The 23,895-nt window shown below is 33.2% G+C and overlaps 1 protein-coding gene across 1 annotated transcript; it reads left to right on the top strand.

Moving 5' to 3' along the window:
* The first annotated feature begins 2,079 nt into the window (after positions 1 to 2,079).
* On the top strand, positions 2,080 to 3,430 carry LOC111307218 (peroxidase RIP1-like). The gene is made up of 3 exons (XM_022905232.2): positions 2,080 to 2,316; positions 2,417 to 2,611; positions 2,721 to 3,430. Exons 1-3 carry the CDS (start codon positions 2,110 to 2,112, stop codon positions 3,270 to 3,272), a joined length of 954 nt encoding a protein of 317 aa, XP_022760967.1. The 5' UTR covers positions 2,080 to 2,109; the 3' UTR covers positions 3,273 to 3,430.
* The last annotated feature ends 20,465 nt before the right edge of the window (positions 3,431 to 23,895 follow it).

Genomic DNA, 23,895 nt, shown 5'->3' with positions numbered 1-23,895 from the left:
TTGTTTGGGAACGAGATTGACAACAGGAAAATTAAGGCAAAGTATCTCAATATCCTTGAGTTCCATTTAACATAAGTACTGTCACTATCTCCAACTCTTCTACCTATCGCTACTATTCTATGTATATAAAGAGAATTAATTTACACAGTATAAAATTAAAAAATTTTATATATTTTTATGTTCTTTAATTTTAATAGATCTAAGAAATAAGAAAAACAAGTAAAATTAGAAAAAAAATAATTTAATTTTGTTCCTTAAATATATTAGAATCAATGGTTAAAAAATGTGTAAAGTTAAAAAAATTTTACAATGCAACTTGATTTTTCCTATATAAATATATATATTTATATTTATATTTATATTTAACTATCACCAAAGTTTTTTAGTATCCTCCTATTCCACCATTACCTTGTTTTTGAATTCTTAAAACTTCAAGAAAAGGTCAAAAATATCTTTGAATTATAATTCAATAATCATTTAAATCTTTAATATTTTATTACGATCAATCAAACCCTTAATTTTTTATTTTGATTCAATTGAACTTTTAAATGGATGAAATTTAATCATATGACAAAATTTATTAGTCAATCCCCAAACTATAATCAACTAAATCTTTAAAGAGATTTTAGAGAGAGATAGAGAAAATAGAAAAGAAAAAGAAAAAAGTTTATTTTATTTAATTTTTTCATATATTAATTGTATCATATGCTAAACTTTAATCTATTTTATTGATGTCACATAAAAATTTATCTTAGTTATCAACAAAATTAACAGTTTTAATTTTTTTTAATCTAAATAAGAGCTTAATTGAATATAAATAGATGGTTTTTTTTGAATGATTTTTTAATTATACTATGTATAAGAACTTTATATACCTATAGCCTTTTAATTTTAGTGTTGATAATTATTAGATCTAAATTATTTTGTTAAACCCAGTTACATGGTCATTCATTGTGGCTTTATACCATAATTGCCAAAAGGAATTTGAAGCAAAGACGAATCCGTGATCATAGAGAACTAAAAAAGAAGTACGACCAGCAGCCAGACCTATTTTAAATAATTTAATTTGTAAATATTAAGGAAAGTGGCTACACTGTTGATAAATTCAGCACTGGATGCCTTTGATAGAGCAAGAAAGAAAAAAGACAATACTTCTTGAAACATAATTAAGGGAATTAATCAACAAATATATTAATCAACGTAATCAGCAGGAGGCTGGTCTATTCGGTTTAACCAATTTTGATTCAATTCATATGATACTGTTTGATTTTAAGATTTATCACGCAAAAAAAAAAAAAAAAGGCTTTTACTTCTTGGCCAAAAACAAAAAGCTTTTACCATGCATTATTATAATTGAGCTTGGCTGCACAATTAATGCTAGTTAATTAATTAGGTTAATATTTGACCTTGGTCTTTCTTGTCTTAATGAATAACCCACTCTTTGGCTCTGTCAAAGTGGAAAAGCTATATGTGTAATTGTTCTTAAATTATCTAATAAAATTTAAAATTCAGTTCTTTTTATTTATATAATTGGTTTAATTTTAAGAAATGGTAGTGATGAATTCAATATATATAGAGTTCAAATCACAATACCTACAATCTCATCTTCTATTCTTAATTAAAATACAATCTTCTTTCTCTAATATACCTTAATAAGAAAAAAAATCAATAAAATTTTCCCCAATAATTTTGTATATTTGACAAACTTGCTTATTTTTTTATCCTGTATTTTATGAAGAGAACTCAAATCTAACGTTCAATTCAATCTTTATTATCTTCCTTATCCGTTTCACTTTTAGTCCTTTTATTTCTTTGTCTACAATTAAAAAATAATCCTTTTGGAACTTGACCATGTCAATTTCGAGGCTAAAAAATCTATTAGGATCGGCCCTATGATGAAAAGTCTGACTTAACAGTAGAATAAAAGCCTTGAGAACCAGTCTAATGATTGGCTAAGAAAATAAAAGCCTTGAGAACCAGTCTCATGATTGGCTAAGTCCTAATCGAAATTACTGGCTATAAATGCCCTGCAGCTCCCCAACCATTCCCAAAACTCACAAACTTGAAAAGAAAGAAAATTAATTCTGACCAAATTCAACTTTCTAATCAATGGCTTCACCAACCAATTTTCTTCTTCATACCTTTGTCTGGCTAGTTCTTGCAACCACTGCCTTTTCCTTATCTCCCAAATTTTATGACCAAGTTTGTCCCCAAGCTTTGCCTGCCATCAAGAAAATAGTCCAGGCTGCTGTCCATCGAGAGCGGCGCATGGGAGCTTCTCTACTTCGGCTGCACTTCCATGACTGCTTCGTTAATGTACTACATTTACTTCACAACATTTCTTCATTATTATCAGTACTTTTTAGCTTTTTTTTTTTAAAGTTGCAAGCTTGAATTGTTTGCCATTGTAATGCAGGGTTGTGATGGTTCACTTCTGCTGGATTCTACAGCTACCATTGATAGTGAAAAGAATGCACGTGCCAATGTAAATTCTACCAGAGGATTTGAAGTAATCGACCAAATTAAGGCTGAAGTGGACAAAGTTTGTGGACGCCCAGTAGTGTCTTGTGCCGATATCTTGGCTGTTGCAGCTCGAGATTCTGTAGTTGCGGTATGGGCTTATGTTATCCGATTGAAATTGAAAACTCAATCCATCATTTCCATTGTCAGAAATTTTGTAAACAATCATTTTCTAATGAAAACTGTCATGATTGCTGCAGCTAGGAGGACCATCATGGAAGGTGAGGCTAGGGAGGAGGGATTCCACCACAGCTAGCAAGAATCTTGCAAACAGTGTCCTTCCATCTCCATTCATGGACCTTCCTGTATTAATTAACAACTTCAAGAACCAAGGTCTGAACGAGAGAGATCTTGTAGCCCTCTCTGGTGGCCACACAATTGGGTTAGCACAGTGTTTTACCTTTAGGAACAGAATTTATAATGCAACAAATATCGACCCTGCCTTTGCTAAAGAGCGTCGAGCAACTTGCCCACGTGATGGAGGCAACTCTAACCTCGCTCCTTTAGATCCCACGCCTTCACGTTTTGACACTTCATACTTCAAAAACTTGGTGGAGAAGAGAGGACTACTCATCTCAGATCAAGCACTTTTCAATGGTGGCTCAACTGATGATCTTGTAAAGACTTACATCTCCGACCCTGCAGTTTTCTGGAACGATTTTTCCAAGTCAATGATTAAGATGGGAAATATTAAGCCTTTGACTAGCAAACAAGGACAAATTCGTGTCAACTGTAGGAAAGTGAACTGGTGAAGCAAATTGACGCTTTTAGGGACAATTGCTTTCCAGAAGTTTTTTATTATTTCATGAAATCATTTTCATAAATAGTATTCATTTTTTTTATGTTAAATAAGGCATTGTAAGTCTTCCATACGAAAAGCCACATGGAAGATCATCAGATTAACCTTAATTGTGTGATTCCTTGTACTCAATTGAGAATTGTTTGTTTCAAGTGTATAGAACTTTGTTTTCACCAAATAATCTCACATTCTTGAATCTTTTTTTTTTTTTTTTGGCTATTTGATGCCTGGAATAATTGTGGTAATTAAATCTTCCAAGACATCAACAAGAGTGCCACGACATAAATCTATATATGAGTTGCATGTCTCTAACAGAAACATTTAATTTTTATTCAATACATTGTCGGTATATAAATATTATAAATTATAAATAAATTTGTCTTTTGCATTTTTTAATGAAATATAATAGTGAGATTCACTGTCTATATATATATATATATTGACAATATTTTAAATATAAACTTCTAATTAATCTATTTATCAAAATGAATTTCGTGTACACTTCTCAACTATATGACCTTGAAAATAAAGAGACTATTTATTCAAAAACCCTCCAAATAGACATGAAAATTGTCAAACACATCCAAAATATTGTGAGATTGACAACAGGAAAAGCCAAAGCATCTAAATATCGTTCGGAACAAAGCCAAAGCATCTAAATATCGTTGAGTTCCCTTTAACATGAGTACTAGTACTCTCCATCCTTCTATTCTACCTCCCGCACTAATAAATATCATCTATATATAAATATAAAAGTGTAAACTCAAACAATGTTAATAGTAATCAACTTAAATACCCCTATAAAATTTTAAATTAATAAATTTATCCTTAAATATATAAATTTTATTAATTTATTTAAGTTTAATTTAAATCAACAATAATTAAAAATAGAGTTTTATGAGAAATTAAACCTCTCAAAATTTTAAATTTTAATTTTAAAAGTGTTAAAAGTGATTGACTAAAATATCTTTAGTAAATTTTTTTATAAATTTTAATTTAATTGAATTTTTTATTATTAAACTCTTTTTTTTATAATTAAACTAAAAAGTTGCTAAAAGTAATTAACTAAACCCTTAACTTTTAATTCCAAAAATATTAAAAGTGATTTATTAAAATACAGGTAGTAATTTTATATAAATTTTACTTGGAATGATTTTATTTTTTTTATTAAACTCCTTTTTTATAATTAGAATGATTTTTCACATTAAATAAAAATATAAATAAAGCGATATAAAAATTTAATGTCTATAAGAATCAAAACAATTATGTGAAGTTTGTTGCTTTAGTTATTGCAAAAACAATTAAATATGCAATTTATGTTGATAAATAAATTCATTAAAAATAATCATAATTAAATCATTTAAGCATATTTATTTTTTCCTATTTTTTGCCTTTCAATTTTTTGTTTTGATATATTAACTACATATGTATGATAATGATTTTGTTGTTTATATGTTTTATGAGTTGATCATTTGATTATTGATAACATAATTAAATCTTTTTAATCCCAATAATTAAATTTTCTTTTGTATTGTTTTTTTAGAATTTTAGAATTGTTATTTTCATGAAAAAATCTAATATAAAATCAATTGCACCTCATTCACTAACAATTGGCATTATTTGATTAATTAAACACTTTAATTGGATTTTTTACTTTTAGAATTAGATAATTAATTTATGAGATGGTGGAGCTATCGGTTGTCGTAATGATTTTGTGTCCGTCCGACGAATTTGAAAACAAAATAAAAAATGAGAGTTGCCATCAATCTTTTTTGGCTAGGTATGATTGATCACTTATTAAAATATATCCTTTTAATGAAATCTCAAAATTAATTAAAATTTATTAAAAGGATAATTTTAGGGTCTGCGTAATAGTCTGGGTTCAGGAGTCGGTTACGTGTGAGGAATGATTAGCACCACCACAACACCCGTTTAAAAATGGTACCAATTAACTACGTGTTATCTTTTGATTTTGATAAAAAATAGTCTCATTTTCGGTGTTTGAAAAATAATTTTCTTGATTTTTTTATTTATTAGAAATTATTATTTTTATTGATTCTTTATTGTTTCATTTTTATTCGAGAAAAATAAATTAGAACTTTTTTATTAAAATAATTCTTAAAATGTTCAAGTACATTGGTAACATTAGAAAAACTTTTTCTCACATAGAAATTTCTTAGGCATCGTTTCTCGGAATACCTTATAATTCCATCTTTGGAGGCTCAAATTTACTTTTCGTAAAAAAATTATGTCGTGCATGCAATGTAGAATGTTACCATGTTAATACACATATTTTATTCTTTTTTAGAAATTTTATTAATATTTATTATTATTTTCATTTAAAGAATGAAAAAATATGAATTTTTATTATATTAAAGATTTCCTATAAATATTTCAATACACCGGTAATATTTAAAAAATTCTTCTCATCTAAGGATTTTTTTAAAGCATCTTTACTCGGAATACTTTTAGAATCCCATCATCGGATAAAATTTCCATTTTCTCATTTTTTATTACCTATTCTTAATTTATTAATTAGTTTTTATTTATTATTTTATAACAAAAAAAATTTTTATTGTCTTGAAAATTTTTTAATAAATACTCCAATACATTGGCAATATTCAAAAAAAATTTTCTCACCTAAAGATTTCGTAGGTATTATTGCTCGGAGTACTTTTGAATCTCATCGTCGGATAAAATTTTTTTTTTCTTATTTTATAAGATTTATTTTAAAAATAACAAAATTATCACAAATTTTTACTATATATTTCATTATTTTATTTTTATTTGTTAATATTATAAAACAACAAAAATTTATTCTAGCAAATTAAAATATTTTTACATGCATAAATATTAATAACAAAATTTAAAATAACAAAAATAATATTTTTAAAAAATAAAAAATATTTTTTACTTGAACATGACCGATCAACAGTCCGATCAATGCAGGGCCCGGTATAGTTGACGGCTTGGTTCGATCAAGTTGATTCGATAGTTCAATGCCGATCTAGTCCAGTTCAATTGGACCAGTTAGGGGTTAAAGGGTGAGTCGAGTCATTGGGTTAGTTGCGCAGATCCCAGGTCAGGTCGACAAGTTGATAGGTGGATCTTGGGCTTAAAACGGCGTCGTTTTGGTGTTTAAATGAAATGACGTTGTTTTAGTTATTGACAGCTCTATAAAAGTAAAAAAAAATAATTTTACTTTATTTCACCCCCTCTACTCAAAAAAAAAAAAACTCTCTCTCCTCTTTTTTTAGACCGATCTGGGGCTGACGACCATTCGCTGTGACATCATTGTGGTCTTCATTGGCTATGAGCTCCCACCGCCATTGCTGGTGTCAAAAAATTTAGAAAAAAACCCTAAAATGCTCCTCTTGATCCCCTGAATATAGATTCAACCTTCTTTTCACCAAAAAGAAACCTAAAAAACCTAGATATGCTTTTGAAGTTTCGGTTAAACTTTTTTTTTTATATTATTTTTTACTTTTGATTTTTTACCAACTTTTCCTCTTTTTTGTTTATATGGATCTCTCGACGCTAGGTTCCTCCCTGCAAAAAAGACTATGTTAATTTTTTTTAGCAGAAAGCTTTTCCCTTTCTTTTTTTGGTAAGATATCCTCCTCTTCCTTTTTGGTTTGGCCAAGAGCTCTATTTATAGAGCTCCGGTAGTGCCATGTGCTTGAGGGAGTGGCACAGGGCTAAGCATGGTGGTGCAAGCACAAACCTCATACCCCTTTTATTTTTTTTATCTTATTTGATAGTGGTAGGGCATGATGGCTAGGAGCCTAGGCGAGGGTAGTGAACAGGGGTGGCAGTGGTGAACAGAGTATAGGTGACCAGAGGGTAGGGTATGGTGGCTAGTGGGATGGGTGATCAAAGGGTAGGGTATGGTGGCCAATGGTGCTGGGTAAGGCACCACTGCCATCAGCCCCCACTTTTTATTTTTTTTTGTATTTTTGTTTAATTTAATAAAACAAAGAAAATAAAAGGCAAGTTGGGCTTAAAGAACAAAATGGGCTTCGAGCCTAATTAAAATCAGACTTTAGGCCCAGTCGAATTGGAATCGAGCTTGAAACCCAATTGTATTGAAATTGTGCCTGAAGCCCAATTGAATTGAAATCGAGTATTGGCATGATAGCTCGAGAATTATTAATTAAAATTCAGATAAATTTGGTGTCTACAGTTGCTCCTCTTTACGTATTACTGAGAATCAATAATAGGGCAAAGATAAAGACAACAATTTTGTCCGGAATCCAAAGGGATTTTTTTTCTTTTTTTTTTTAAAACATAAACTACTCAAAAAGTTTTTTCTCGTCAAATCGAAAATGCTCTTCTCACTTGAGGCTCGACAACTTTTGAAAATTTAAAATCTAAAATAGACTCTTCTCATCAGAGGCTCAACAACTTTAAAATTTTATCTTGAAAAAGTTTCTTTAAGCAGAAGCTCAACAACTTTAAAAATCCTTATCCAACAACTTTAAAAATCCTCATCTTGAAAAAGCTCCTCTCAGCAAAGACTTAACAACTTTAAAAATCTCATTTGAAAAAGCTCTTCTTAGCAAAGGCTCAACAACTTTAAAAATCTTATCTGAAAAAGCTCCTCTCAGCAAAGGCTCAACAACTTTAAAAATTCTCATCTTGAAAAAGCTCATCTCAATAGAGGCTTAACAACTTTAAAAATTTATCTTGAAAAAGCTCCTTTCAGCAGAGGCTCGACAATTTTAAAAATTCATCTTGAAAAAGCTCTTTTCAGTAGAGGCTTGACAACTTTAAAAATCTCATATGTTCTCCAAATCAAGTTTTCATCTTTGAACAAGTAAATTTCTCTCTTTTGAAATCTTTTGTTTGATCTTGTTTTTCATTAGAAAATGAAAAGTCTTTATCTTCATTGTTCATGGATGCATGTACTGAGTGCTCTAAATGCAATGCATGTAATGCAATCAAAATTATTCATTGTGGTAAAAAGGTTCTCAAAATCTCTTGCTTTTTGGTTTCCTTTATCAAAATTGCCATATGACCAATATGTTCTTAACATCTGACCATTGTATTCTTCCGTAACAATACTTCTCTTCTTTAAATGTTTGCAACATTAATGTCTCATCATGCTTTTCTCATCCCTTGTCATTTGCCTTTGTTAACTTTTAAAAAGTAATGCTGAGATCTTTCATGTTCATTTTTTTCATCGTTTTAAGTTCAAGACAAATAAAATGCAATCACACATTTCTTCTATTTGTACGGTAAACGAAAATATCAATGAGGATAAAGGAATGGATAGGTATTATTTCCAAAGGAAAGATAGCATATTTCATTAGACTGATAATAAAATGCATGGCAAAGTGTTTAAGTCTAAACAGAGGTGCCCAAATAATGAATAAAATATTCTTAAATTCTTTTTCTAAAACTAAATCAGATGACTTCCTTGATTTTTTAAAGTTCTTTAAACTACACTTGCCCCTGTGTTATGGGGTCTTCTCTTGATGATGCTTCTTCTTCGCATCCAAGCCATCTTTCCAGGTTTTCAGCTTAGATATGTAATTGTTTTTTTACTTTTTATTTTTTTTCTCTTTTTGTTTTTTTAAGTAAAATATTTCTTTACAGCATTTGAATTTACCGGAGTGGGTAAATCACCTCTATCTATCTCTATCAAAATTAATGCCCCACCAAAAAATGCTTTTTTCACTACGTACGGGCCCTCCCAATTTGGTGTCCATTTTTCTCGATTGTCATGTTGATTTGGAAGGATCTTTTTCAACACTAAGTCTCCTTCCCTAAAGCGACAGGGATGAATTTTCTTATCATGTGCTCTCATCATCCTTTTTTGTAACCATGACAAAGTGCTGTAAGTCTTTTCTCTTCAATGAGGTTCAACTGCTCGTAGCGATTTCAAACCCATTTTACTTCCTCTAACTCTACCTCTATCAGTACTCTCAGCGAGGAAATTTTCACTTCGACTGGCAGCACAACTTTCATTCTATATACCAAAGAGAATGGGATGGCCCCAGTAAATGTTCAGATCGCTGTTCTATAAGCATGCAAAGAAAAAGGTAACTTTTCATGCCAATCTTTATAAGTATCAATCATTTTCTCCAAGATTCTTTTGATATTCTTATTTGTAGTCTCTACTACCTCATTCATCTTTGGATGATATGATGCTGAATTATGATGATGGATCTTGAATTGAGTGCATACTTCATTCATCATTTTACTGTTTAAGTTTTTGGCATTATCAGAAATAATCATTTCTGAAAGCTCATATCTGCATATTATCTCTTTTTTTATGAACTTGCATACCATTGATCGAGTCACACTAGCATATGATGTAGTTTCTACCCACTTGGTGAAGTAATCAATCATCACAAAGATGAATCTATGCCCATTCGAAGCTTTTAGAGTAATGGAACCGATGACATCCATGTCCCACATAAAAAATGGTCATAGAGGAGCCAAAACGTGCAATGTTGTTGGAGGAGCGTGGATCTTATCAGTATAGATCTAACACTTTTGGCATTTGTTAGCATAATTAATATAGTCACTCTTCATTGTCAACCAATTGTAATCGACCATCATAATTTACCTGGCCATCATACGACCATTTGCATGTGCCTTACAAATTTCATCATGCACTTCTTTAATAATCTTCTTCACTTCAGCTGCATTCACACACCTTAAGAGTACTTGATCTCGACCCGTTTTATATAAGACATCTCCATCAAGGAAGAAACTCATAACCAACCTTCTAATAGTCCTTTTATCATTTTTTGTTGCATGTTCTAGGTATTGTTGGTTTTTAATGTATTGCATAATGTCATGATACCATGGCTTCCCATCGGCTTCTTTTTCGACACCTAAACAATATGCTGGATCATCCTTCACATTCAGCTTGATAGGTTGGATTTTAGTATTTACATCTATTTTAACATTATAGCTAGAGTAGCTAGTGCATCAGCAATTTGGTTCTCTTTTCTAGACAGATGCTCAAACTGAATTTCTTTAAATTGCTTGAATAATTCAGAGATGTACTTATGGTACCATATCAACTTGAAATCTCTCGTTTCCCACTCTCCTCGCAACTGATAGATGACAAGAGTTGAATCTTCAAACACATCTAACATTTTGATTTTCTTGTCAATCGTCGCTTGCAAACCCATAACACAGGCTTCACATTCAGCCACATTGTTTGTGTAATTGAAATTCAACCTAGCCATGATGGGATAATAATGCCTATCGAGAGATATTAAGATTGCTCCAATACCATGGCCTAACGCATTTATGGCTCCATCAAAATACATTCTCCAAGACTCTTCGATAGGTTTATTTTCTTCAATAGTCATCACATCTTCATCAGGGATATCTAGGTTTATTGGTTCATAATTTTTGACAGTACGATCGACAAGAAATTTGGCTACTGCACTTTCCTTTATAGCCTTCTGAGTTACATAAATAATATCATATTCTAAAAACATAACTTGCCACGTGCTATTCTCTCCATCAATGAAGGCTTCTCGAAAATATATTTAATAGGATCCAACTTTGCTATAAGCCAAGTGGTATGATAAAACATGTATTTTCGGAGCCTTCGAGCTGTCCAGGCCAATACATAACACATCTTCTCTAATGGTAAATACTTGGACTCGTAATCAGTGAATTTTTTGCTCAAGTAGTAGATTGAGCGTTCTTTCCTGTCAGTTTCATCTTTTTACCCCAATACACATCCCATTGAATTTCATGCACTGTTAAGTACAAAATCAAAAGTTTCCTCAGGATTGGCAACACTAACACAGGTGGATTTGATAAGTATTCTTTAATCTTATCAAAAGCTTCTTGGCATTCATCATTTCATTCTCCTAGATTATGTTTTCTAAAAAGCTTAAAAATAGGATCGCATTTGTAGGTGAGCTGAGAGATGAAACAAGCAATATAGTTCAATCTCCCTAGGAAACCTAGCACTTCTTTTGGGGTACAAGGAGGAGATAAGTTCTGGATGGCTTGTATCTTATTCGAGTCCACTTCAATTCCTCTTTCACTAACCATAAAGCCTGTAGACCCAATTTGGTTCAGGCCCGGATCAATTAGGCCTGGTCCAAATGGGTTGGTCTGCTTTGTTTTTTTATTATTTTTGTATTTTATATTTATATTTATTTTATATTTTATATATATTTTCTTTTTTCTTTATCTTTTAAGTATTTCTTATTTACTTATTTATTATTACCATTTATTAATATATATATATCTTTATTTTTTTTTCTGTTAATAATTATATATATACTTTTTTTATATTGACTATTATTTATCTATTTATATGCTATAATTTATCTATTATTATTTTTAATTTATCTGTTAATTTTGTGGTTTATTTGATTATTTATCTATTAATATATTTTTTATTATTATTATTTTTATTTCTTTTTTTTTCGGTTGAAGATTAGATTGGGATTCAATCAGAGTCCATATTAGATTCAATGATTGAATCTCAATCCAAAGAGGAGTTGAGATTGATCAGAAACTCTTCTTATCAATCCCTATAAAAGACCTTTGGATCAAAAGAAAGAACACAGAGAGAGAAAAGAGTTGCTGGCTGAGAGAAAAAGGCAGACAAAAGAGATTTAAAAGCTGAAAAAGGGTTTAGAGGCGTTAGAATAGCTTTAGAAATTGGTGGAAAATTTTTAAAGATTTTTTTGGAAATTTTTGGAAAATTTTCAGATTTCGGTTGAATTTTTTGACGAAGATTGAATTTTTCGATGATTATTTCGATCAATTTTGAAGTTTTCGGCCAGCTGCCCAGTTTTCAATGAGAACTCCCATAAACCGACCAACTTTCTGATGAACTTTCAGCGAAAAACTTAGATTCTGGCAAAAATTTCTAGAATCTGGTGAATATTCAATCGGAGTTCTTCAGATTTTAGAGAGAAGAGAGAGAAGAAAGAAGGGAAAAGAGAGAAGAAAAGAAGGGTTCTGCTAAAAAAATGAAAGAACCAACCTTATATACCCTGCCAAAATGACGTCGTTTTTGCGTTAAATAACCTAGAAGATCAGCGCGTTTTACCAAGATCTGACCCGACCCGAGCGTCGATCCGTTTTCGACCCACGTCTCGAGCCGTTAGCCGATACCCGTGAGCCACTTCTCCGAAGCCGTTTTTCTTTTTTAAGCCGAGTTGAGCCGAGCCGCAAGTAGAGCTGTTCCAGGTTTTTTTTTATATTTTATTTATTTATTTATTTATTTTTATTATTAGATTAGGTTTATTTAATATTCTTTTATTTTTATCTTTATTTTATTTTTATTTTTGTTTTACTTTTCTTTTTTTTTTATTTTGTTATAGTATTTTATTTTCTTTAAATAAAATCCAAAAAAAATTTTTGGGGAAAGGTTGAAAGTATCAATTTTCCTTGAAAATAAGCTTTCCAAAAAAATATTTTTAGGAAAAAGTTGAAAGTATCAATTTTCCTTGAAATTAAAGTTTCAAAAAAAATATTTTTGAGGAAAAGTTGAAAGTATCAATTTTCCTTAAAAATAAACTTTCTAAAAATATTTTTGGGGAAAAGTTGAAAGTATCAATTTTCCTTAAAAATAACTTTTCAAAAAAGTTTTTGAGGAAAAGTTAAAAGTATCAATTTTCCTCGAAATTAAAGTTTCCAAAATTTTTTTGGGGGAAAAGTTGAAAGTATCAATTTTTCCTTGTACAAAAGCAATCATTTTTTTTCTTCTTTTTTTCTTTTTTCTTATTTCTTTTAAATTTTCTTTAATGTCAAATAAATCCGACGATAGAGCCTCTGCAAGTGAAACAGTAGTTTTCAAGCATACTCTTGAGGTGAGGAGATTTTCTCAATTTTTTGCTAAAAGTATTAGAGTCAATTGAGAATAATTTCTAACAACTAATTACTTGGTAAGTTTTTAAGGCTTATTAGATAACACAAAATTAAGCTGGTACCATCTTTTGATGGGCGTTGTGAGAGTACTATAACCTTCTTCACACATAACCGAACTCCTGAACCCTATTCTGGTTAGTAGACCCGAACCTATTCTTTTAGGGACCCTTAAACTTAGGTGTTCCCTGAAAGGGCAGATTCTTTAGGTGGCCAATTGCACCTAGATAAAAAAGATTGGTGGCGACTCCCTAAAGTCCATGTCTAGCGATAGATCCCTAGATCTAGACGTTATGACAGCTTGGCGACTCCACTGGGGACTTCTAAGAGTCAGGCTAGCAAATAATTTGTATTATCCAAAAGCCTAATAAAATTGAACCTTTTGTATATATGTGTTATTATTCATTCATGTTTATTTACTTTGTTAATTATGTCATTCATATGCATGTGCATAACGTGAGCTCTATACCCGAGCTCCATCCCTCTAAGAAGGAGTAAAGTACCTATTACTTTCGTGAGGTCTAATGCCTCCGTAGTGGCTAGCGAAATACTCCCACCCAAATTGAACCTTTTTCGCTCGTAGCCTGTAATGGGTGAAGATTAGGGTGCCTTACTAGTCTGTGATGGACAAGGATGTAAGGAGTAATTTGAGAACCTTTAGACTTTGACCTTAAACCACATATAGTGAACCTTAAGAGTGCCTAACCTATAGATAGAGCCATCATTCTTCCTTTTTAGAATTGACCAAAAGCATAGGATTCATCCCTCTTATTCTGTGTGATGTTTAAATTTACTTAGTTATTTATTTATTTCTTTTTTCTGAGTGTACTAACATTTTCTCTCATTCTTCTGCATTGGTTCATGCTTATATCATACAGTTGCATTAAGAACATTTGCTTAAAAGACGATCTTCAACAAATTTATTTTCATGGACTCCAATGAACAACTAGTTTACTATTCATCCGTAATAGCACATTGTGAGACACCTAACGAAGTAAGGGCCCAGTCAGAAAAGATTCAACTGAAGATGGGAGATTGTTTACCAATTGGGTATGATTTTACTTTATCTCAAGAAACATCTATCCTCCTCAAACAGAATAATCTAGAAGATTTGGTTGATATCTGGAAAAAGATGAGCCTGTCAAGACAAGAGCAATTTTGCCAGAGACACGGTCATATAGCACACCTTCTAGCAGTGGCGATGGATGATCAACTAATCAGAGCTGCAGCATAATTCTGGGATCCTGCATACAAGTGTTTCATCTTTAATGAAGCTGATATGACTCTCACCATCGAAGAATATTTAGTTTTATTGGGTTTGCACCTCAAGGCTCTTGACAAGATATATGTCAAAAAACACAAGTCAGGATTTCGTAAAGGTCTATCTCAACTTATGGGGATAGACAAAAAAATTGTGGATTCTCATACAAAGAAGAAACAAGAACAGGTTTACCTACCTTAGAAGCTCTTTCATGAGTTTTTGATGCAACATGCCAATGAAGAACGGAGGTTAGATATATTTGCCTTAGCCATATACGGAATGGTGATCTTCCTAAAAGTTTTGGGTTATATTGAGATAGCGATGGTGGACTTCTTCGAGAGTGTGATTAATGGTTATAATCTTTTAACGGTAATATTAGCAGAGACTATCATATCTTTGAGTTATTATCATCATAATGGAGGGCGCTTCATAGGTTGCATACAGTTATTATACTTATGGATGAAAAGCCATTTTGAATAGGGAAATGGTGCTTTCTCGAAGCTTTATATCCGTAATCATGCTTCGATCAAAAAATTCTGTGAAAGTGAGTGGTCAGAATGAAAGTTTAAAAAGAAATGGATAACTTTCCTACAAAGGTTGACTAGCGCCAAGGTGAGATGGTTGGCCCCATGGATGAATCGTGAGCTTATGTTGTATCAATGTGAGGTAGTACAGTGGTCCCACTTCTGGGTTTATAAGGAGTGACAAATTATTCACCACTCCTAGTGAGAAGGCAATTTGGGGAAGAATAGTTCATTCTTATAACTTATGGGCTTTATCAGTTAGATTTCTCTTACAGTGAGCTTAAAGCATTTCAGAGGATGAATGAGATAATTAAAGCATAGAAAAATCCCCGAAGAGTGAGTCCTAGACCGTTTACTGATAAAGTCACCTCAGGGTACTTGGTTTGGAGAACAAAAAGAAGACAAGAAATGGTATTCACTTATGAAATCTCTCAACCACCAACAGAAGAAAAACTCAAAGAGACACCATCAGAATTAGAGCTTGCAACAAAAGAATTTGAGTCTGAAAATGGTAAGTTAAAGCAAGAAATCCAAAAGCTTCAAGAAGAAAAAGATCAATGAAAAAATAGAGCTGAAAGTCATGAAGTTAAAGTGCATAAGATTGCTAGAGAACGTGATACAGCTATTGAAGACTTAGCAAAGCTACACCAAGAGCATAAAATGTTATGTGTGAGAGAAAGGGCCAAAGAGATTACCATTGTCGAGCTGACTGAGGAAAATACAAGATTGAAGCAAGAGTATGCTTAATTGGAAGAAGAAAGTATCGAAGTACAGACAGAGAATATCATGCTAAATAGTTACTTGAGCAGGTTAAGACAAAAGTTAAATGAACAAAGAGACCACATTGCTGCATTGGTTAGGGAACATAGAGAATTATCATACCAAGTCTGGTGTGGTAAGAGAGAGAACTTAGGAAGACAAAAATACATTGAGCACCTAACGACCCAAATCTGTAAAAGGGTATGCAAGGTAAGAGAGATAGTGGAAGAGGCAGAGGCATTGAAATGAGTAGTGACCCCAGTAGGAGAACATAGACAGCGTCTGTTGAACTTCATTGAGGAAGCCAAGGCCAAGTATGAACAGATTAAACAATTTTATGGTTATAATTCTAGGATGATAAACTCATTGTAGATAAAAGTTTTTTGGAATAAATGAAATATTCTAATTGAATACTATTTTTTAGGTAAATGTTCTTTGCATACATGCATTTTTCATTCATTGCATTCTCATTCATAAAGTAACCATATGATAGTCATACAAATTTACTAATTCTAAGACATGGTACTCAAGGTTCAAGGATAGCTCCATCTAACGAGAACCCTGCCCATCGATACAACACAAGATCCAGAGCCAGACAAATGGAGTAGGAAAATTCTCACAAATTTGAAAAGATAGAAAAAGCACAAGAGAAGATTGAAAGTGAGTTGAGCAAAATTTTGGATGCTCTTAATAAGTTGAATAAGGGAAAAAGAGTTGAAGAAAATACAAGCCAACAAGTTCCCTCATTGTAAAAAGTGGCTGACCTTTTGTATCCTCCAAGTTTTGGCCCTCCTCAAGCCTAGTCTGCTCAAAAGGTTCCATCGCAACACTTCACATATCCAACATATCTTGGAATACCGTCAGCTTCCAACCCAGGGCATTATAATAGTTATGTAAATCTTGTCTTTACTGAAAAGGCAATAGAACCAATTCCTGATCTAGATGATTTGAAAGAGAAGGAGAAAGAAAAGATAAGAGTGAAAACTCAAGAAAGCTCCAAGATTAGTATACTAGAACAAAGGCTACGGGCTGTGGAAGGATTTGATTTTTATGGTTCAGTTGATGCTGCTGGGCTTTGCTTAGTCCCTGATGTGGTCATTCCTCATAAGTTCAAAGTATCAGAATTTGAAAAATATGATGGTACGAAGTGCCCCAAAACCCACATCACCATGTATTACAAGAAAATGGCAGCTCATGCTCATGATGAAATACTTTTGATGCATGTTTTCTAAGATAGCCTTACTGGCTCTACTGTCAGGTGGTACGTTCAGCTGGATAGAACCCGTATTCACTCTTGGAGCGATATGGCTCATGACTTCATCGATCAATATCGACATATTATCGATTTGGCCCCTGATCGTTTGTCTTTACAGAACCTGGAAAAAAAGGCAAACGAATTTTTTAAAGAGTATGCCCAGAGGTGGAGGGATATTGCTTCTCAAGTACAACCTCTTCTGACTAAGAAAGAGATTACAGTGCTGTTTGTTAGCACTTTAAAACCTTCTTATTATGAAAAGATGATAGGGAATGCAATGAAAAATTTTATTGATATGGTAATTTTAGAAGAAATTATTAAGAGTGCTATTAAGAATGGCAAGCTAAAAGGAAATGAAGCATTTAGTAAGAGAGTCCCAAAGAAGAAAGAGATTGAAGCTCAGGTTGTGAGCTTTGATAGATAGTAATTTTAAAGCTATCAACTCTACTCACTACCAAGATATCTGTCATATTATCTTACTGTAAATAACACTTCCCCTTACCCATATCAACCATTTGTACAATCACCATACCCCCAAACTTGTCAAACCCCTCCTAGGCCTCAAAATACCATGTACAATCCTAACACTCAGCCTACCCCAAGACCTCAAAATCGTCTAACTAACCCCATTAGTGGTTTGTGGGAGCAACGAACTACCCGTGAGAAACCATTTGTACAATCACCATATTACCCTACTGTAAATAACACTTCCCCTTACCCATATCAACCATTTGTACAATCACCATACCCCCAAACGTGTCAAACCCCTCATAGGCCTCAAAATACCATGTATAGTCCTAACACTCAACCTACCCCAAACTTCAAAATCGCCCAACTAACCCCATTGGTGGTTCGCAAAAGCAACGAACTACCCGTGAGAAACCTGTGTTTGACCCAATTCCAATGACTTATACAGAATTATATAAGGAGCTTTACAACAGTCATTTGATTGCTCCTAGTAAATTGAAACCCCTCAAGCCACCTTACCCCAAGTGGTGCGATCCCACAGCCCACTGTGACTACCATTATGAGATTGATGGTCACTCCACCAAAAATTACATCACCCTGAAACATAAAGTATAACGGTTGATCAAGGATGGAATGATTTGCTTTAATACGAGAGGGGTGACTGCACCGAATATTAGTGGCAATCCCTTGCCAAATCATAATGTGAATGCTATAAGTGAAGAACAGGAGCGTCATGTGAAGAAATGAGTGACAGATATTAAGACACCTCTCAGCCAACTGTTCGATATTTTATGAAGAGCTGACATGATACAACTAGTAAGTCCACATAACTATCATGGAGCATATATAGCTGGTACTAGTTGTAAGTATCATAATGGGGCAATAGGCCATTCCATTGAAACCTGTGAGCAATTTCACCAAGAGGTGGATTCATATCAGATGGAGGTCTATGAAGAAAGAGAAGGCTTAAAGAGTGTTAAGGTGTCCATGGTCGATAAGCCCGCAAAGTTATTTCCAAAGTCAGTGACAATTCATTGTAGGAACAAGCCAAAGTCAATCATAGACAAACTTATTCCTAGGTCGGTAACTTTTAAAGTTTTGACCCTTTTCTCGTACAAGGATGATAAAGCTGTACACTAAAGATATAGCTGTGATATAGTGGTTCAGGGGTAAGAAGATGATGTCTCCAAAGTCAACGCTTCCAATAGAACTGGTGTAGAAGGTATTACCCCGAAGTGGAAGGTGCTACACTTCAGAAATGTTAAAGAAGGCTAGAAGAGAAAAGGCTAAGAAAAGAGAAGGATAAAATAAATAGAACCCGAAGAAGATCGTTCGAAATCGATATAAAAAAAAGGTTTGTGAATTCTTGAAGCTGGTAAAATATAGTGAGTATTCAGTTGTTGAATAGTTGAATAAAATGCTAGCTCGAATCTCATTACTATCACTGCTGCTAAACTCAGAGCCACATCAAAACGCCCTGCTAAAAGTGTTGAATCAGGCATACGTGGTACATAATATATCTGTTGAATATGTGAACCACCTGGCTGAAAATTTAGTCATGCCAAATCACATTTTGTTCAGCGATGATGAGATTCCCTTAGAGGGAAAAGAAAATGCCAAGGCTCTGTATATCACAGCCAAGTGCAAGAGTCATATCATAGCCAAGATCCTTATCGGTAATGGCTCTGCTATCAATGTCATGCCTATGTTAACCTTGACGAGGCTACCCATTGACTACTCTCATATGAAGGACAGTCGGATGATTGTAAGAGCCTTTAATGAGATCAAAAGAGAAGTTTTAGGGGATATCGAGATGCCCTTACAAATTGGGCCATACACTTTCAATGTAAAGTTTCAAGTGATGGATATCTCTCCATCATACAACTGTCTATTAGGAAGGTCGTGGATTCATATGGCAGGAGCTGTGCCCTCTACTTTGCACAAGAAGATCAAGTTCAATGTAGAAGGTCAATTAGTAGTGGTAGTTGAGGAGGAAGACATGCTAGTGACCCAACCATTGAACATTCCATATGTAGAGGCTACCGAAGAAGCATTAGAATGCTCTTATTGATCTTTTAAATTGGTTAATTCTGTAGGTGAAAGATTTAAAAATCAACCTTTTTCAAGGATAGTGATGAGCCAAGTCATCAACAAAGACTGGTATCCAGGACAGTGATAGACAATAACGACAGGGTAGGCTTAAGCTATGAGATGGTAGAATGGGAGGTCAAAAAAAGGTCAGTAGAAAAGATAGCAAGACTAATGGTTATCCCATACCTATATGAGACTTTAAGACCTGGAGGATTCATGTACCCAGATTTAGGAAAAAGTGTGGAAAACATTTTTGCCCAATTAACCATTAATGCTGTTGAAGATGAAGTGGGGCTTAATCAAGAGGAATGGGTTCACCTTTGTCCTCCAGATTATGAGCTGAATAATTGGAGTGCCATTGAGATGCCTGTGACTTTTGAGACTAATACAATGTAATTGTAACATTCCAATAGCTACTGCCCAAGGCATTAGGGTGATCTTTTTTGTTTGGGCCATTTATCTTTTATTATTTTTAATAAAAAATAGGAAGGATGCATTTTCATTCATTTCTTCTTGTGTCTTCATTATTTCCATCTTCTCAAGCACATCTTGCCAACATATCCCATTTCATTCAATTTCAGGTCTTTAAATGAACATGAAGATAATCATGATAATAATCAAGAGGTTAGTTTTGAGAATTTAATTAACACTGATGAACTGAACAATAAAGAGAATTTTGAGGAATATGTTATGCCTCCGAACCTAATGAGATTGATTGAACAAGAAAATAAGCCAATTAAGCCTCATCAAGAGATAGTTGACTTAATGAATCTAAGAAATGAAGAGAATAAGAAAGATGTCAGAATTGGCACTTCACTTACATTAGGAGATAGATAACGATTGGCAGACTTACTTCGAGAATTCGTAGATGTATTTGCTTAGTTTTACTAGGATATGCCAGGGCTGAACACAGAGATAGTGGAGCACAGATTGCCCTTAAAGCCAGAATGTAAGCTAGTTCAGCAAAAATTGAGATGAATGAAGCCTGAAATGCTACTAAAGATCAAAGAAGAGGTGAAGAAATAATTTGATGTAGGATTTCTACAAGTGGCTAAGTATCCTAAGTGGGTAGCCAATATAGTACCCGTTCCTAAAAAAGATAGAAAGGTACAAATATGTGTAGACTATTGGGACTTGAATAAGGTTAGTCCCAAGGATAATTTTCTTTTACCTCATATCGACACACTGGTAGATAATACGGTTAGGCATTCAATTTTCTCCTTTATGGATGGTTTCTCAGGATATAATCAAATAAAAATAGCTGCAGATGATATGGAAAAAATCACTTTCATGACTATATGGGGAACCTTTTGCTATAAGGTCATACCTTTTGGGTTAAAGAATGTTGGGGCAACATATCAAAAGGCCATGGTAACACTCTTCCATGACATGATGCACAAAAAGATCGAGGTGTATGTAGACGATATGATTGCAAAATCTTGTGAGGATGAAGATCATGTCACTAGCCTCAGAAAGTTATTTGAAAGATTAAAAAAGTTCTAGCTCAAATTAAACCCAGCCAAGTGCACCTTTGGGGTAAAGTCAGGGAAGTTACTAGGTTTTATGGTCAGTGAAAGAGGAATTGAAATCGATCCAGATAAGATACGAGCCATTCAAAATTTGTCACCTCTCAGTACACCAAAAAAAGTTCGAGATTTTTTAGGGAGATTGAACTACATTTCTCGATTTATCTCTCAGCTTACTTACAAATGTGATCTCATATTTAAGCTTCTCCACAAGAATAATCTTGAAAAATGGAATGAAGAATGTCAAAAGGTATTTGATAAAATTAAGCAATACTTGTCAAACCCTCTAGTGTTGGTGCCACCTATTCCAGGGAAACCTTTAATTCTGTATTTAACAGTATATGAAAATTCAATGAGATGTGTGCTGGGGTAACAAGATGAGTCTAGTCAAAAAGAGAGAGCTATTTACTATCTGAGTAAGAAGTTTTCAAAGTACGAATCCAAGTATTCTTCATTGGAAAAAATGTGTTATGCATTAGCATGGACCGTCAAAAGACTCAGACAGTATATGCTCTATCATACCACATGACTCATAGTAAAACTGGATCCAATTAAATATATCTTCGAGAAGCCTTCTTTGTCTGAAAGAATTGCTAGATGACAAGTAATGCTCTCGAAATATAATGTTATATATGTGAGCCAAAGGGTAATAAAAAGAGGCACTATAGCGAAATTTCTTACAGATCATGCTATTGAAAAGTATAAGCCAATGAAGTTGGAATTCCCTGATGAAGACCTAATGACTATTTTCCAACTGGAGAAAGGGGAGCATGAAGAAAAATGTTGGAGAATATACTTTGATGGAGCTGCTAATGCCTTGAGACATAGAATTGGGGTAATTTTGATCTCTCCAGAAGAACAATACTGCCCTGTAACGGTAAAATTAAATTTCAACTGCACAAATAACATTATTGAATATGAGGCATGTGTTATGGGCTTACAAGCTGCTATAGATAGAAGAGTGAAAGCATTAAAAGTGTTCGGAGACTTAGCTCTAGTTATATATCAGTTGAAAAGAGAATGTGAGACGAGAGATTCAAAACTCGTTCCATATCATAAGTATATTCTAAAGTTGATGAAACAATTTGAAGATATCCAGTTTGACCACTTACCTCGAGAAGAGAATTTGATTGCTGATGCATTGGCTACTCTAGCTGTAATGATTCGAATTAATGACAATATTGACATTTAGCCCATCAAGCTAGATGTTAAGGATATACCAACTTATTGCTCTAATGTAGAAAAAGAAAAAGATGGAAAACCCTGGTATTATAATATCCTACAGTATATTAGGGATTAACAATACCCAGTTCAAGCAATAAAAAATGATAAAAAAGTTATCCAAAGATTGGCTATGAGCTTCTTCCTGGATGGGGATATTCTGTACAAAAAAAGTCGAGATCAAGTATTATTGAGGTGCGTAAACAAAGCGAAAGCGAGAAAAATCATTGAAGAGGTGTATGATGAGATATGTGGGGCATATACCAGTGGAAATATGATGGCAAGATAGATCATGAGAGCATGATATTACTGGTCAATGATGGAGAATGATTGTATTGACTATGCTCGTAAATGTCATAAATGCCAGATATATGTTGATAAGATCCATGCTCCATCATTTGTTTTAGATGTCATGGCACCACCTTGGCCATTATCAATGTGGGGCATGGATGTTATTGATCTAATCACCCCAAAGGCTTCTAATGTGCACTGATTCATTTTTGTGATGATAGATTATTTTATAAAATGGGTAGAGGTAGCATCATATGCAAGTGTGACACGATCTGTGATTTGCAAGTTCATAAAGAGAGAGATCATCTGTAGATATAGACTTTCGAAAAGAATTATTTCAGACAATGCCAAGAATTTAAATAGTAAGATGATGCAAAAAATATATGCTCAATACAAGATCAAACATCATAACTCAGCACCATACCATTCGAAAATGAATAGGGCAATTGAGGCAGCCAATAAGAACATAAAAAAGATTCTGAAAAAGATGATCGAGACTTATAAAGATTAGCATGAGAAGTTGCCATTTGCACTGCATGCATATCGAACGTCAGTTCGCACCTCTACTGGGGTAACCTCATTTTCTTTGGTTTATAGGATGAAAGTTGTACTACTAATGAAAATAAAAATTCCCTCCCTGAGGGTTCTAAAAGAAGTTGAGTTGAAAGAAGCTGAATGGATTCGAGAATGCTATGAGCAGTTAAATCTCATAGAAGAAAAGAGATTGATTGCACTGTGTCATGGTCAGCTATATCAAAGAATAATGATAAGGGCTCATGATAAGAAGATTCGAACCCATTACTTTCGAGAAGGAGAGTTGGTCTTGAAAAGAATTCTCTTAATCCAGTATGATAGTAGAAGAAAATAGACTCCGAATTGAGAAGGGCCGTATATAGTGAAACAGACTTTCTCGGATGGAGCATTGATACTGACTGAGATGGATGGAAATGATTTACCCCATTCTATAAATTCTGATGCTGTGAAAAAATACTATGCTTGAAGAAAAAATGAAAAAATGAAAAAAATGAAAAAAAAGAAAAAAGAAAAAAAAAAGAGTGAATGAAAAAGGAGGACTCAAGGCGAAAACCCTAAAAAAACGGTTTGAGTCATAAGGGGTTTATCTAGATTGAAAACCTGAAAAGATAGCTTAGATAAGGAGAATACGGCATCGAATTTAAAAATTCGCTGGCATGGAGACTAGCAAATTCAGAGGAGCTCCAAGTTGTTAAATACATCAGAGGGTTGGATTTTCAGAAAAAAATCTTGAGATGTGTTATCATGATTATCCGATTGTTCATTTTGGGCTTTGTCCCTATACT

This window comes from Durio zibethinus, chromosome 22 (assembly GCF_047325235.1).
Source record: "Durio zibethinus cultivar Kanyao isolate XHJ-2024 chromosome 22, ASM4732523v1, whole genome shotgun sequence".
Classification (NCBI taxonomy): Eukaryota; Viridiplantae; Streptophyta; class Magnoliopsida; order Malvales; family Malvaceae; genus Durio; species Durio zibethinus.
The sequence above is the reverse complement of the archived record's forward strand: the minus strand, read 5'-3'. Positions and strand labels throughout refer to the sequence as shown.